This window comes from Miniopterus schreibersii (genome assembly GCF_964146895.1).
Source record: "Miniopterus schreibersii genome assembly, chromosome: 1".
Taxonomy (NCBI): domain Eukaryota; kingdom Metazoa; phylum Chordata; class Mammalia; order Chiroptera; family Miniopteridae; genus Miniopterus; species Miniopterus schreibersii.
Genome location: NC_138101.1, coordinates 177,774,038 through 177,789,829, shown reverse-complemented (window position 1 = coordinate 177,789,829; position 15,792 = coordinate 177,774,038). Strand labels below are relative to the sequence as shown.

At 50.5% G+C, this 15,792-nt stretch overlaps 1 protein-coding gene across 3 annotated transcripts in view; it reads left to right on the top strand.

Moving 5' to 3' along the window:
* ACTN1 (actinin alpha 1) overlaps window positions 1-15,792 on the top strand; it is an 85,800-nt gene that overhangs the window by 35,558 nt on the left and 34,450 nt on the right. For all 3 annotated transcript variants that reach the window (XM_081147249.1, XM_081147247.1, XM_081147248.1), the window contains exon 2: window positions 11,382-11,496. In XM_081147249.1, the coding sequence (XP_081003375.1) occupies window positions 11,382-11,496 (115 nt within the window). The remainder of the gene's footprint in view (window positions 1-11,381; window positions 11,497-15,792) is intronic.

The window sequence follows — 15,792 nt, the reverse complement described above, 5'->3', positions numbered from 1 at the left end:
CCGCAGAGCCAGAGGGTCCTGCCAGACCTGCCTGTAACTGCATTTCTTCCCACCGTTTCAGAAATGTTGATGTTTCTAGACACTGTTCCTCAGCCTCCTGCTCCCTGCTGTGGATCCCCCTGCCGCCCTGTCCCTCCAGCTGGCTGGCCACGCTGAGGTCTTGGCCGGCCGCCTGGCCAGCAGACCTTTGTGCTGGGCAGCGGGCGCCCAGACTGCTGATGGGTCTAGTGGACAGGCTGGGGGGCCGCGATGGCAGTGATAGCGGTCGGCCTGGGCCCGGTGGGGTTTTCCATGGCCCACAGATTCTCTGTGGCTCCTTAATAAAGGGATTTGGGGATTTCTGTGCTGCTTTATAATGTGCTGATCTGTGCTTGTGTTTTGGGAGAAGAAACTTTGTTTTCCTGGACCTCAGGTGAAGAAAAATTGGCTTAATTAGGCCCCTCAGTTCATGGCCCACTCAGGCATTTTATTTTCTGACACCTCCCCCCCCACCATAAGACAGGTAGTGTGCTATTTAATTCTTACTCCAACCCCAGGAGGGGAGGATATCATTTCCATTTTATAGAGGAGACCATCAAGGCTTCAGGCTATGAAGTTGAGGGCCACACCTCAGCTACACGGAGGAGGCAGTTAGGTGCTCATGCCAGCCCACAGATCCCATGTTTTATGAATACCAGGCTGCGCCAGTTCTCTGTAGAATTGAGTGGCCCACAGCTCTCAGCACCCGTGCCAGAAAAACTAAATGACCTTACTTTGGGTGGCTTTTGCTTCTTTGGGGAAGGAATGTGTGGGCAGTTCCTGTGAGCTGTGACCCTCAACACCTGTGTGCTGTCAGACCTGCAAGGGTCCGAGTCAGACTCCAGACGTGGGGGAGGTGCTCTAGGCAGGACCAAACTTGGGGACAGCAGCTGGGAGCAGGCTGTTCTCATCCTGGCCTCTAGAGCCGGGTGCCACCCTACTGCAGGGTGGTGTAGAAGTGTGCCAGGGGGAGCCACCTGGACTTTGAGGGTTAAATAGATGCCCTGGGGCTTGACCTGAGTAACCACAAGTTGCGGAGCCAGCAGCAAGGCTGGTGGCACCTAAAGCTCACGGTTCAGGACTGGTTTAAGTGCTGCTTATGGCCAAAGATGAGACAGGCTCATCCACCTGGGAGTCCGCACCTCAGCCTGTTTACGGCCCACTGGTCAGTAGCTGAGTAGCTCAGTTACCTTAGTACCTGGGATGGACCAGGGTCCAGGGCCTGCCTTGAGACTGGTTTCTTACTCTAACCAGTGGGTAAAAAAAATCCTGGATAACAGGCCTAATAAGGACCTGGAACTTTTTAGTTTTTAAAGAAATAATTTTATTGAGATAAAATTCACATACCACACAATTCGCCCTTGTGAAGTGTATAGTTGAATGGTTTTCAGGCATATTCACAGTGTACCTATCACTGCCGTCAATGTTAAATCATTTTCATCACCTCAAACAAAGCCCTATACCCCTTAGCTGTCACCCCCTTATTCCCCCCACCCCCAGCTCTAAGCTACCACTACTCTACTTTCTGCCACTGTAGATACATTTTTGACTTTTTAACATTGAGCGCTCAATCTGTGTGTGGCACTGGGCTAAGCCCTTCGAGTTAGCTCTCACAACCCTTCCTCACAGCGACTGCACGGAATAGATGCTTGTTTTTGTCTTAGTCTTGCCGATGTGGAAACCGAGGCTCCACAAGTCTGGGATCACGAAGGCCTCAGTTGCCGGAGCCTGTGATGGCTGGACCATTGCTGAAGGCTCTCTGGTCCCTGGGAGAGGCCAGGCTGTGGATGGTGGCTCAGCTAACTCACTGGCCAGGAGCTAAGTGGACAGTCCTCGTTTCTTCACTGGACCACACACATCTGACTTTTAAAAAGCTCTGAGTTCTGTCAGGAGCCTCCCAGTTTTGCCCACACTGGGAGGAAGGTGCTGAGGGCCTTGGTGGGAAGGGGGTGCCTGGGCTTCATGGAAGGCTGGGAGCCCTCTCCAACTGGGTATGTTCATTAGGTCGAACCCCCTCCCAGGTTGAACCATGGGGCCCCCTGCGCCTTGGCCACCCTCCTGGCATCTGGTGCTGTGTTTCCCGAAATGGGCTGCAGGTAGACATAAGCGAGGAAATGCACAGGCCCCTGCTTCCCTCCTGGCACCCTGGCTGGGAGGCTGGTCTCAGGGGTTTCTCATCAGTAGGGAAAAAAAGAATGACCTCTTTCTTTCCAACCTGTAGAGCTCTGTGAATGATTAACTTTGATTCAATAGAAAGGGAGTGGGAATCGAGGTCAGGATGACAGCAGGCATTTATTGGGCTTCCGCTCTGTCCTGGGCATCTTGCTGCCGGGTTTGCATCCATTGCACCCTCATCTTGTTAACCACCCTGCCAAGTAGTGCTGTTGGGTATCCCCACTTGTCAGGTGAAGCAGCTGAGGCCTAGACAGGTTAGTTAAGGTCACACAGCCAGTGATTGACAGAGGCTGACTGGATTAAAGTTTTGTTTTCTTCAAACCTCACCTGAGGATATGTTTGTTTGTTTTTAAAATTGATTTTGAGAGCGAGAGAGAGAAAAATCGATGTGAGAGAGAAACAAACATTGGTCAATTGTCTCCCCTGCATCCTGACTGGGGATCAGACCTGAAACCTAAGTATGTGCCCTGATTGGGAAGAGAACCCTAAAACTTTTGGTGCATAGGATGCTCCAACCAACTGAGCCACCCTGCCAGGACTGGATTAATGTTTTTTAAGCATCTCTTGTGGACACAGCACCAGACCGTCTAAGTACATAAGATCTAATTTGGTCTTCTTTAATATGCCATCGTAGGTGGTGGTATTCCCATTTCACAGGTGGGCATCCTGAGGCTGAGATTAAGAATTCTGTCCAAAGAGACAGCTAATGAGAGGTGGAGGCTGGCATTGAAGCCCCAGCTTTGGTTCAAAAGTCCAGCTCCTTTGGCCACCTGCACTCTGGGTTTCTAAGACCCCCAGCATTCACAAGGCTTGGGGGGCAAGCTGTTAGATTCATTTTTTGAGCAGAGGAAACTGTCTGGCGGTTCTCAACTTTTTCAGCAACCACTCCCAGGTGGGTGGAAAGTAAATAGATCTGGGTGGAGATGTCTTGAGGACTCTGCTTTTCATCTGTGAGTGAACCAGCTGACAGCTCGCTTTGAAAGGCTGGCAGCCAGCCCTCGATAAGTTAACCAGATACTCCTGTTTACGTTACCAGAACACCGGGCATCTGAGATCACTGCTGGCAGGCCTTTGCTTAGACACACCACCTAGTGCCCACACCCTGGCCATACTGGGGGGGTCACAGGGACTGCAGGGTGGCCCAAGGGAGAAAGAATGCTCCCTGGCTGCTCCACAGTGACCTCCCCCCACCCTCCTGCCAGCAGGTGCTTCAGAGAACTCAACCCTTTGCACATGTTCTGGCCCTGTCCTCTCAGGGGACCCTGGCCTGGTGCTTGCACACCCAGCCAACAGCAGCAGAGGAGGGGCAGGCTCTGGTGGCAGCCAGGGCAGGAGGCCTGCCCAGAGGGCTCTGGGGGGAGCTGATTTTTGACTTGATGAGCCTAGATCAGGGTCCTGTTGCTCTTCTCCAGGGAAGGGAAGACCATGCTACAAGAAGCCACGTTCTATGGGAAGCCTTGTACCACCTTCAAGAGGCTTAGAAGCTTGTTTTTGTTTTTTCTGGGGCCACTTGGTCAGGGGGGCTGCCCCTTATCTTCCCTCACAGTTAATAGTTTGATATCTAACTATTAGGGTGGATGTCTGTGCACAATTGCTGGTGTATTCTTATGTCCTGGTCTCTAATTCTGACTTTCTTTCTAATATTTTACACTGATAAGGCACTTTACAGTTTTTCAGAACCCTTTCTCTAGGCAATACCTTACTTGATTCTCTTACTAATTCTTTTAAATAGATGAGATCATTTTGTTCCCTTTTTATTTTTCTCTTGTTCTTTTTTTTCTTTTGGAAATGTGTTTTTCTCCCCTGATAATACATGAGCACTGACCCCTCCCCCCCAAAAAAATTCCCAGAGAAATGGGAAGTCCCCTGTATCCCATCCCAGAGTTCGACTTAACAGAAAAATATACACATTTCCAGACACACTTTTTGTACATTTGCATAGCGTTTTGTTTTTGTTTTTTAAATAAGTAATGACTGCACATGGTATAAAATTCAAAAGAAACAAAAGGGTGTTCTGTGAAAAGCCATTGTCTCTCCCTCCCTCTGTGAGGAGCCTCCTAGCTCCCCTCCCTGGAGGCAGCTAAGTTCTAGGTCCTCTTATGTCCTTCCAGGGTTATTGTGGCATAAAGCTTTTAGGGACCATTCAGTAAACTACTAAGAGGTGTCTGGTTGTGAGGGGTAGGAGCTGGCAGTCTCAGGACTGAAACACTGATCATGCTTTGAGTTCATTGAGATGAAACTAACCCTGTGGAATTTCTTGGCCTCTTGTGACGAGAAGATTCTACCAATTGGTTAAGTTGCTGGATTCCAGTATGCAAGGGGGCTCGTTTGGGGTTACACAGCTGGGGGGGGGGGTTGAAGTGCCTTATTCCAGGTCACATGCATGCCTGGCTGAGCCAGGGCAGGGCCCAGGTTTCCTGACCCCTGTCCTCTGCACAATAACTCCCCTGGAGTGAACAGTGGCTGGTGTCCAGTGTCAAGGTCCCATAGGAGCAGGAGGATGTGGCCAAGAGGGGTGTGGTCAGCACGTGAGCCTGAGGTCTGGTGGCCCTCCACCGTCCCAGTCTCATTTGGCTGCAGGTGGGTTATCTTGTTTACTCCGCTGTAAAATCAGTACAATAGAGAAAGCACCTTTGTCAGTGGAGGCTTCTCTGTCGAGGTCAGCCTCCAGTGCACAGCCAGGATTGTGCCAGGAGGTGAGTCAACATCATGAAGGAGAGCGCTCGCAGGGACAAGGGTCAGGAATAGATCGTTAACCAACCACATTGCGGACGCCTGGGCCAGGGAAGCAGAAAAAGCCATGTGATTGCATGACTGGAGCACAGGCACTGTTTGCATCTGGGCACGCTTTGCTTTGGTCATTTTCTCATGTTTATGTGATCGCTCACATAGTTTGAAACCCGCAGTACGTACAATTTTGTGTCCTGCTTTTTTGTTAATTACATATAAGCCTCTTTCCATAATAATATATAGTTTCAGAACCCATCATTTTGGCCATGTAAATGTTCCATTAAGTGCATGAGCCGTATTTACTTAACTAATCCTTTATTAATATAATATGGGGCTATTTCTGATTTTTGCCTCTCAAGCAGTGCTGGCAAGAACACTTTACTGCTCATGGCCTTTTCTTTATTTAGCATATTTACCCAGGATGGCGTCCCAACTTTTAAGGGCTGAGGGTTTGTGCCTATTTTAGCTGCCTCGAGGAGCTGCTTTCCACAGGAGTTTGTGTCTTGGGCTTTGTCATGGTCCCCATCCTACAATAGGAATTAGCAGAAACTTACTGTTGCAAATGTAATAAGTGGAAGTTGATGCCTTTGTTTTAATTCGCAAAGCATGCCATTGTGTGCGCACAAGTGTGTGCCTTGGTCCTTGATCAAGGCCAAATGAGGGGAGCCCCACCACCCCTCACAGGAAGTCCCTGCAGCCTTGCTGCCACGCTCCCAGATGGCTGATGTCAGCTGTGGTCTGTTGGGGTGTGAGCCGTGCGGGGCACAGCTGTCTTCCAGGGCTTGTTTTCACACCCCATACGCTGCTGTGTGCGTGACTCTCTTTGTTGGGAGACTTAGAAAGATTTCACGTTTCCCGCTGTAGAACTGGAGACCCTGTGAGTGTTAATTCAGAGTTAGCCTGCCGACGTCTGTTTGGAGGCTTATGAGATGGCTTATTTTTAAATTGAACCAGCATTTAAAAACTAGGGGATTCACAGAGAAGTCCAGATTTCTGGCTCCTCTGCATTGGCAGTCTGGCAGCCGAGGACCTGTGCTCCCCGTGTTCCCATGTAGCATCGAGGAGAGGCTGCTCCCGTCCCCTCACCACTCTGTCCTGGTAGGGAGGCTGTGCTCTAATGCCCATTTGTCTGCTCGAGCACTTAGAACCATTTTCTCCTGAGGGAAAACCAAAGGATAGCCTGAGAGGGCCACTGTTTCAAGAACAAAGCAAGAGAGTAGATGGAGGTGAGGACGAACCAGTCCTACTTTCAGTTTTACATTTGCCCCTTTTGCTCATTTATTATTAAACCTCTTGGTGCCTTAGTTTCCTCATCTGTAAAATGGGGAGAATGATAGCAGCTGCCTCATAGTGTTATGAAGATTAAATGCGTCAAAGTGGGTAAGGCACTCAAAAGAGGGTCTAACAATAGATGTTAGCTGCTATTGTTATATTATTATTATTACTCTTATTTATGGCATGTGTTTGTCTCCTAGACTAGATTCTTAATGGGGGGTGATTTTTGATGGTCACAATTTGAGATGGGGGGATGTTACAGCATCTAGCGATTAGGGTCCAGATATTCTGCTAAACTTCCTAGGATGCATAGAACAGCTCTCCCCCACCCCTAACAAACAAGCAACCAGCCCAAAATATTAATAGTACTGAAACCCTCCTCAGATACTTAATTGTGTGATCTTGGTCTGAATGAACTTTTCAAACCAACTTCTCTAAACCAACTTTTCAAGGGCTGTCGTGGGCTCTTAAATTATCAGAATTATAAGGGACCTTACTTAGCTCAGTCCCTGGGGGCTTGAGTCCTTACCCAACACCCTCACCAAGCACATGCCTTTGGCCCGTAACACACTGTACATCCAGCTTTTGGTCTGTTCTTTATTACTTTAAACTCTAGAATTCCTTGCTGCTCCTTGCCCTTCCTCCTAATAATTGTAGCTATCTTTTATTGAGCTTTACGTGTGGGCGATTGTGCATAGCACTTGCCATATGTTGTTGCATTGATCTTCACCACCCTTTGAGGCAGGTTCTAGTACTATACCCATTTTGCAGATGTGGAAACTGAGGGTTGGAGAAGTGAAGTCACTTGCCCAAGGTCACTCAAGGGCAGAGCTGGGCCTGGCTGCAGGTCAGCTTTGCTCTAGAATCTACATTCCTCACCATTGGTGTGTGTTGCCTGCCTTGTTCTGCCTGGGGATGTGCCCAACACATTTATTTGCCTGTCCATGGGAGGGTCTTTCAAATATTTGAGGTGAGACCCTGAGTTTCTTCCTCTCCTTCTCATTAAAAAGCCCAGTTCCCAGAGTTCCTGCAAACATGTTTCTGATTGGCTCACCATCCAAAATGATCTTCCACCTCTGGACAACCACTTGCCTGCCTCTGGGCTCTGCTCCTCTCTCCTCTCTCTGCCAGAGAGGCTGCCTGTCCCATGCCAACTCTGCTGATGTTCCATCAGCTCAGACTCTCTGTGCCAGTGCTGGCCAGAGTCACCACATTCCATCTGGTTAGTGTTCTCACTTTACAGCGACTCGTTTTCAGTGACACACCACAAGATTCAGCCCACCCCTCTGGTCATGTACAGTCTCTGCCTTGGTTCTGCTGTTCCCTTCTCGCACTCCACTTATACCTGTACCTGAAATCCATATTGTCCTGGTGGAGCAGAAAGCATGTGAGACTGGGAGTCAGGAGGCAGAGTTGTGAACATACCCAGCTGTGTGGCCTGGGGAAAGCTACTCACCCTCTCTGGTCCATGTGTCCTCAGCTGTAAAGTGGGGATTTGACTTGGGTGATGCCTAGCATCTCTTCCAGCTCTAACATTCTTTGATGCCATGTGTTGAACAGCATGACCTTGTAATAATTACAACTAATTATTGTGGTAACAGTAATAACGGGTAATTATTGAGCAGGTGCTCTGTTCCAGGCCTTCTTTTCAGTGCTTTAAATGGATTGTTTCATTAAATCCTCTAACCAACCCCAATTTATTACTACTCCCATTTCACAGATGAGTGCTTTGAGGCAGAGACATCTTTTTTTAAATTTAAATATATCTTTATTGATTTTAGAGAGAGGAAAGGAGAGGGAGAAAGAGAGAGATAGAAACATCAATGATGAGAGAGCCATTGATCGAGCCCGCAACCTGGGCATGTGCCCTGACCGGGAATTGAACCCCGATCGCCTGGATCCTAGGTCGAAGCTCAACCGCTGAGCCACGCCTGGCCGGGCAAGGCAGAGATATCGTGAGACACTTACAAGGTTACCACCTGGCTAGAGGTAGATGGATGGGGAATTTGCATTGTCATCTTTAGAGTGATTTAATCCTTCTAATCTAATCTCTAATAGTTCATCTGACTGTCACTCAGCTGGTAATAATGGGTCTGAGCATTGACCCCAGATCTGGTGCACCCAGAGTGCATGTTCTTTTTTTCTTTTTAATTAATTTTTATTTATTGATTTGAGAGAGAGAGGGAGGAAAGAGGGGAGAGAGGAGAGAGGAAAGCATCGATTTGTTCCACTTATTTATGCATTCATTGGTTGATTCCTGTCTGTGCCCTGACCAGTGATCAAACTTGCAACCTTGGTGCATCAGAATGATGCTCTAACCAACTGAGCTACTCGGCCAGGGCTGCGAAGTGCATGTTCTTAATCACTTAGTTGCCTCCACCATTTTCTCCTTAGACGTGAGCTTCAGTATAGGTGCTGCTTACTAGGGGAACTTTCTTATTTGGGAGGTGCTCAGAGGCCCCTTCAAGGCTGTCACCTGTGGGAGCCGGGGCCGGGGGCTGGGGGTGGCTTGGAGGTTTTAGCAAAGAGCAGTCAGTCCCAGAGTCCTCAGGACCAGGCTTTGTACAGAGACCTGAGCAAACACAGGTGCGGCCTGTCTTCCAGGGCTCGGAGTCGGGCTTCTCCAGGAAATGAGGCAGGCTGCTTTCAACATTACTTTTCCTCTTGCAAAGCAGTCTGTTTACAAAAGCAGGCTCTTCCTCTTTCCTCACACCCCAACATGCCCCCCCGCAATGACTGAGTGATGAATAGTGAGGCCCCCCCGTGCAGGTGATTCCCAGCAGACCGTGGCCACGAGACCAGCCCTTTGAGTTGCTGGGCAGTCCCCTTCCCCTTGAGTCCCCAGGCAGAGGCTGAGCCTGGGCCTGGAAGGGAGATGAGAGCAAGGTGCTGTGGCAGTGTAGACGGTGGTAAATGAAAAAGCACCCCACCCCCAACCCCCATGAATGGACAGTGTGATGACACCTGGCAGAAGCGCATATATGGACAGATGACAACTAGGAGAGAAGGTGGAACTACAAAATAAATTATATTTTAAAGATTTAGAAACTCATATTTTTTACAATGAAATGAAAATAAAAGGCATTGTGCCTTGTCATCTCTGCCAGTATTGCGATGCCTGCCCTAGAGGAAGGGCACCCAGTAGACACTCTTGCCCTGCTGCATCCCCTTTCCTCTGAGCTGTCTTCTGCTTTTGGAGGGTCCCTGAAAGCACTGTCTGGCCCATCACCCCCCCGCTGATACCATTCAGCATCACCCACAGGTGCCGCTGGATCTTCCAGGACCCTCCCGCTTTTTGCATGGGTTCCTTACGTGGTCCTTCATCCAGTTGCCTGATTATAACATCCATAGAATGTTCGCTGCACAAGGCTGGGGTTTTTGCTGTTTTGTTCACTGCTGTGTCCCTGACTTTGTGCCCTGGGACTCTAGGGAAAGGATTGAGTCCATCCCATTCTGTAGGTATGGAGCTGACAAGTGACTAGGCAAGGACTATGCAGCAGGACATGGACAGTGATGGAGTGTGAGTGCAGGATGCTGTGGGCTCTGCCCCCAACCCAGACATGGAGGGTGACTGTCAAGAAGACTTCCTAGCCCAGCTGGGCGTGGCTCAGCGGTTGAGCATCGACCTAGGATCCAGGAGATCATGGTTCAGATCCTGGTCAGGGCACCTGCCCAGGTTGCAGGCTCGATCCCCAGTCGGGGGCGTGCAGGAGGCAGCCGGTCATTGATGACTCTCTCATCACTGATGTTTCTCTCTCTCTCTCTTCCTCTCTCTGAAATCAATAAAGATATGTTTAAAAAAAAAAAAAAAAAAGACGACTTCCTAGAGGAGATGGTATCTTAGCCTGATTTTGAAAGATGAGTTAGGCAAGCATGACACCCAGGCTGATGAATCAGTATGTGTCCCTTGCCCACCTCCAGTCTGTGTGCCAGTCTTTCCAAAGACTGCCCCTTCCTCCCTATCTGTGTGGACTGACAGCTCCTTCTTGCTCACAGACTCTTCAGCCCTTGCTTATAAATCTGCACAGCCAGTTCTTTTTCCCAGTATTCACTGCTGTGGATTCCTCCCTCCAGCCCATTCATTGCCACTTTGCTTTGGAGTTTTCCAGGCTAAGAGGAAGTGGTGGCGGGGGTCATGAGTCTGGTGACCTTTCCAGGGAGGCAGGGTATTTCCAGCGTGGCCGCTGCTGCTATGAAGAACACACTGCTCACCATTGCAGCTTCAAGGACAGGTGGGAGGAGAGCTGACTGGTGCTGTGGGGGACTGAACATTGGCCTTTGAGCCCCCATGTAGCTGTGAGTGCCATTTGGTGCAGAGAAGTCTGGAGTTGCCAAGAAATGGGTTGGATCTAAAGCAGGAGAACACTTATCTCTGTTTCCCATGGACTGTGACAGCTGGAGAGAGACATTTGCCCAAGTTGTAGAAGGGGCGTGCAAAATCAAAATGCACACTTTTGCTTGTTGAGTTCCTTTTTTCCTTGTTGGAGCCACCAGGGGAGGCTGTGGGCACAGGGCAGCTTGGTTCACCATCTGCCTGATTATCTGCTTAATCGAGACGATGCTTCAGTGTTGCTGCTTTCTCCCCATAAACTAGAAACATTCCAACGTTGATGGTCTTTCATTTAGTCTCTTTATATCCCCTTTTGGGAATTCCTCTTCATACTTTTGCAGCTTCAGGTGCCTCCATCCCCCAGCCCCCATCCCAAAGACACAGCTATGCACATTGGGATACTTCCCTTTCTCTCTCCTTATCCTGACACCCTGACTCTGAACCGTGTGCCTGACAGAACTGATTAATCCTTTCACTTAGCCAGCTGCAGAGTGGGCAAGGATTTAATAAACTAATTTACCCTATGGTGTTAGTGAGGCTGAATATGCTACCTCTGGTATATTTTGCCTTAAGACCATGACAATTGAGATTAAGCCTTATAGGCTAAGAACTAAATCGCTGGTACTTCTAAATGTGGGTGGGAATGTTGTTTTGGAAGAAGACCCAGAAGTGAGGCATTAAAAGAGGGTGCTGCTTCGTCCATCCCACTGGTTCCCACCCATGCCTTATATAGAACAACTGAGAGATGGTGTGAGGCAGGTGGGCCCTGGGACCCATTGAGGCCCCTGTGAGGGCCTCAGAGGTCATGTGACTTATGGGGAGCTGACCGCTTGCTCTTCTCTCCTTTGCCTAGACCTTCACAGCATGGTGCAACTCCCACCTCCGCAAGGCTGGGACGCAGATTGAGAACATTGAGGAGGACTTCCGCGACGGCCTGAAGCTCATGCTGCTGCTGGAGGTCATCTCAGGTGAGGTGGGCCACTGGCCTTGGGAGATTCAGGTGGGCAGGGCCACCCTGGCCCAGGATAAGGTGCTACCCGCGCTGGGTGCCACTTGGGAATGCTTCCCTGGCACCTCTCTGCTGCTCTGCCTTTGGTCATGGCTAGCATAGGACTCTTGAAAGAAGTTGGGGGTGAGATGTAAATTCAGATGAGACTGGCTTTGATCCTGGCTCTGCTGCCGATCACCTGTGTGTCCTTGGACACGTCACTGCCTTTTTGCCTGAGCACCCTCATTTGCAAGAAGGGGGGGTTTGAGAGATGTTCTCTGAGGTCCCTTCTCCAAAATGCTAGGATTCCGGGGTCAAGAATGTAGCCATGGCTAAACCTAAACCTTGGCTCCACTACAACCTCTCAGTCTATAGCCACACGATCCCAGTTCCTTATCTGACCCCCAGCTTGGAATTTGGATGTCCAGGAGGGACAGCTCCCCTTCAGCGCACCCCTCGGCTTTCTTACGAATACCTTCCCTCCACTTCCTGGTAAAGGTTGGTGGTCCTCAGTATTCTAGCTTAGGTTTACTCTGGCCAATCTTAGCTGCTCTCTTCACTTGACCTTCCACAGGATGCCAGTGAGTCCCAGCCCTAGTCTCAGTCAAGCCTTCTCTCGCAAAGCCCTTCTTAAATGCTGAACTGCACTGGGCATCTCCACCGAGAGTCCCCCAGGGATCACTCTGCGTGTCCAAAACTGCGCTTGCCTCTCCTGGCCCCAGCAGACCTTTTTCCTCCTGTGGTCTTTATCTTGTTCCCCTAAACCTAACCTAGGGATCGTAGGCAGCTCTGCCTGTGCTCTTCTTTCCAACTTGGCATTCAAGTTCCATGCATTCTGTCTCCTTCTGTTCTTCTTCTTTCACGTTGGCTACTGTGGTATCATTGTGGACCTGCGTCACCTCTCACCTAGTTGATGCCAGGGAGGCCTTTGACCACCTCTGAGCTTCTCCCTTCCCACCGCAGTCCATTACCCACACCGCTGCCAGAGGGGCCGTGCAGCAGCCCAAATATGGTCAGGCTGTTCTCCGTCTGAAACCCTTCGGCGCCTCCCCAGGGCTTTGAGCCTGCAGCCCACATTCCTTAGCATAGCTTGCAGGATCTTTCATGAGCTGGCACCTGCTTTGTTTTCAACCAGCTCTTCCCAAAAAGGCCTCAGACCTCAGGCCCCCTGCCACACTGGAGACATTCATTCCTCCCAGATGACATGCTCCCTGCATTCTGTGCTTTTGTACAAGCTCTAACTGCCTTTAAAAAAATTTTCTTTTTTTATCCCAATACTTTTGTCTATTTTCCTTGCAAGTGAAATCTGTGGGAGTGGGGGGTGGGGAGGGGGGTTGTGTGTGTGTGTGTGTGTGTGTGTGTGTGTGTGGGTAGTAAAATATACATAATATAAAACTTACCATTTTGAGCATTTAAAAATTTTATTTATTTATTTATATTAGAGAGAGAGAGAGAGAGAGAGAGGGAGGAAAGGAGAGAGAGGGGGGTGGGGAGATAGAAACATCGATTTGTTGTTCCACTCATTCATGTGTTCATTGGTTGATTCTTGTATGTGCCCTGACCAGGGATTGAACCAGCAACCTTGTTGTATCGCGACGACGCTCTAACCAACTGAGCTACCTGGCCAGGGCCTGACCATTTTTGAGTGTCCAGTTTAGTGGCATTTAGTAGTTGTGTGACCATCTCCACCATCATATTCACCGAGTGCTCTCCCCATTCCTCCCTCCCCCCAGCCCCTGGCAACCAGCAGTCTGCTTTCTCTCTCTGAACGTGACTACTCTCGGAACCTCATATAAGAGGAATCATGCGCTACTTATCCTTTTGTGACTGGCTTGTTTTCTTTAGCATGATGCCTTCCAGTTTATCCATGTTATAGCTTGTGCCAGAATTTCCTTCCCTTTTTTTAGGCTGAGTAATATTCCATGTTCCATTACTCAGAAGTGGAATTGTTGGGTGATATGGTCATTCCATGTTTAAGTTTTTGTTGTTGTTGTTATTATTATTTTGTTAATCCTCACCTGAGGATATTTTTTCCATTGCCTTTCAGAGAGAGTAGAAGGGAGGGAGGGAGGGAGGGAGGGAGGGAGGGAGGGAGGGAGGGAGGGAGGGAGAGGGAGGGAGGGAGGGAGGGAGAGCGAGGGAGGGAGGGAGGGAGGGAGGGAGGGAGGGAGGGAGGGAGGGAGGGAGGGAGGGAGGGAGGGAGGGAGGGAGGGAGGGAGAGAGAGAAACATTGATGTGAGGGAGACATAACGACCGGTTGCCTCCCTCACGTGCCCTGACCGGGGATTGAACCCTCAGCCCAGGCGTGCGCCCTCACCGGGAACTGAACCACAGCGTTTTGGTGCACAGGGTGATGCTCCAACCATCTGAGCCACCAGGCCAGGGCCATGTTTAAGTTTTTAGGAACTGCTGTGCTCTTTTCTCTCACAACCTTTCCGAGGATCCTTTTCTACTGTTCCGCCCCCTAACATTTGTTAGTTTAAATATTTTCTTAGTTTAAACAAACAAACAAACCTGTCATTGTTCTTTTTTAATTTTTTTTTCTCTTAATCCTCACTGGAGGATACTTTTCCATTGCTTTTCAGAGAGAGTGGAAGGGAGGGGAGAGGGAGGGAGGGAGGGAGGGAGGGAGGGACATCCTCGGGAGAGAGACACATCAGTTGGTCACCTCCCTCATGCGTCCCTGATCAGGGCCCGGGATGGAGCCTGCAACCGAGGTACATGCCCTTGGCCCGAATCGAACCGGGGACCCTTCAGTTCAAGGGCTGTTGCTCTAACCACTGAGCAAAACTGGCTAGAGCTACTCTTTTTCATTCTTTAAAACTCAGCTCAGGAGTTTTCTCCAGGAATTCTTCCCTGCCCACCCCCACCCCCAATGAGCGGCTGCCCTCCTCTGGGCTCCAGTAACCCCACCTTAATTTCTCTGTCGCGTCATTTGCCTTGTGGTTTAATCATTGGGGCTCACTTGTTTTCCCCTGCTCTACACTAAACTCCTTGTGGCATGGACGGCCTCACCTCTGTGTTCCAAACGCTTAGAACTGTACTTGGCATGTAGGTGACACTCGACAAATGTCAGAGTGACCAGATGCCCAGCACCTGGCTTCTCTGTATGGCCACCAGTGCCCTCCCGCTGAACTACGGCCTGCGCCCAAGGAGGACCTGTGCACGGCTGTGAATGGGCTTGTCTCATTCCAGAGGCTGGGGAGACCGAGTCCCGAGACCTTGACTTTTCCTCCTTGAGTATCTCTGGAGATGGGTAGGCTGACAGGAGAAGGAAGGGGGTGCTGCCTGCAGAGGTCTTTGAAGTGTGGTCCCTGGCCCACCCACACCAGAACCAGAAGCCCCCCCCCAGAACCCCTAAGTCAGAAACGCAGGAGGCAGGGGAGGGGCTAGACATCTGTAGCTAGCTGGCTCTCCAGGTGGTTTTGTGCTGACTGAAGTCTGAAAACCGCTGCCTTGCTGCCTCCACTGTCCTTCGTGGAGAAGCCCCATTCCAGCCAGTGCACGGCGGGCGGGCTGGCCGGGAGCTGAGGCTCAGCGGGGCCTGAGGGCCGGGGTGTTAGCGGGAGCAGCCCGGAGGGGGTGGCACGTGGCACTTCTCCATCCAGACTGTGGGAGGGAGCTCCTGTGGTTTCTCATCTGCTCAGCAGGATGGTGGGCGCCTTGCTGGAGAGGCAGGGCAGGGGTCACAGCCTTGGGAGAGCCACAAGTGGGGAGTCTTGACTTAATAATAACCCAGCTCTGCCTCCCTGGGAGCTGCCAGGCCAGATGACATCTGCAGCAGGAGTCTGTTCCCCTCTAGAACCTGGGAAGCCCCCTGGAGACGTGCTAAGATGACAGGGTGGGCCTGGCCCAGCATGCCTGCTGCCCAGCCTCAGGAGCCTTCTCAGCCAGACTGCCCGCATGCCTGGGGGAGTGGGAGGGGCTGGGCTGGAGACCACGGCAGGTGCAAGGGTCCTGAGGTTCAGGCTCTCGGATGGTGGTTCTCTGCCTTTGGGGTTTCCGACCTCTGAGAGACTCTGAAAGCTGTGTCCCTTCCCAGGTGTGGACACATGCGTTGCACAGAAACATTTTTCATATACTTTCAGGAGGTTTCTGGACACCTCTGTTCTGGGATAAAAGTGCTCTTAATGGGGTGTTTGGAGAACCAGCTCCTCTTCCCCTGTTTCCACGCAGCTTCTGGCCCTGAAACCTGAGTGGCAGATGTTCCCACATGGAAGGTGGAGATGGGGGTGGGGGGGTCGTGGCTGAGTGAGGGTGGGGTTGACTTGGAGCT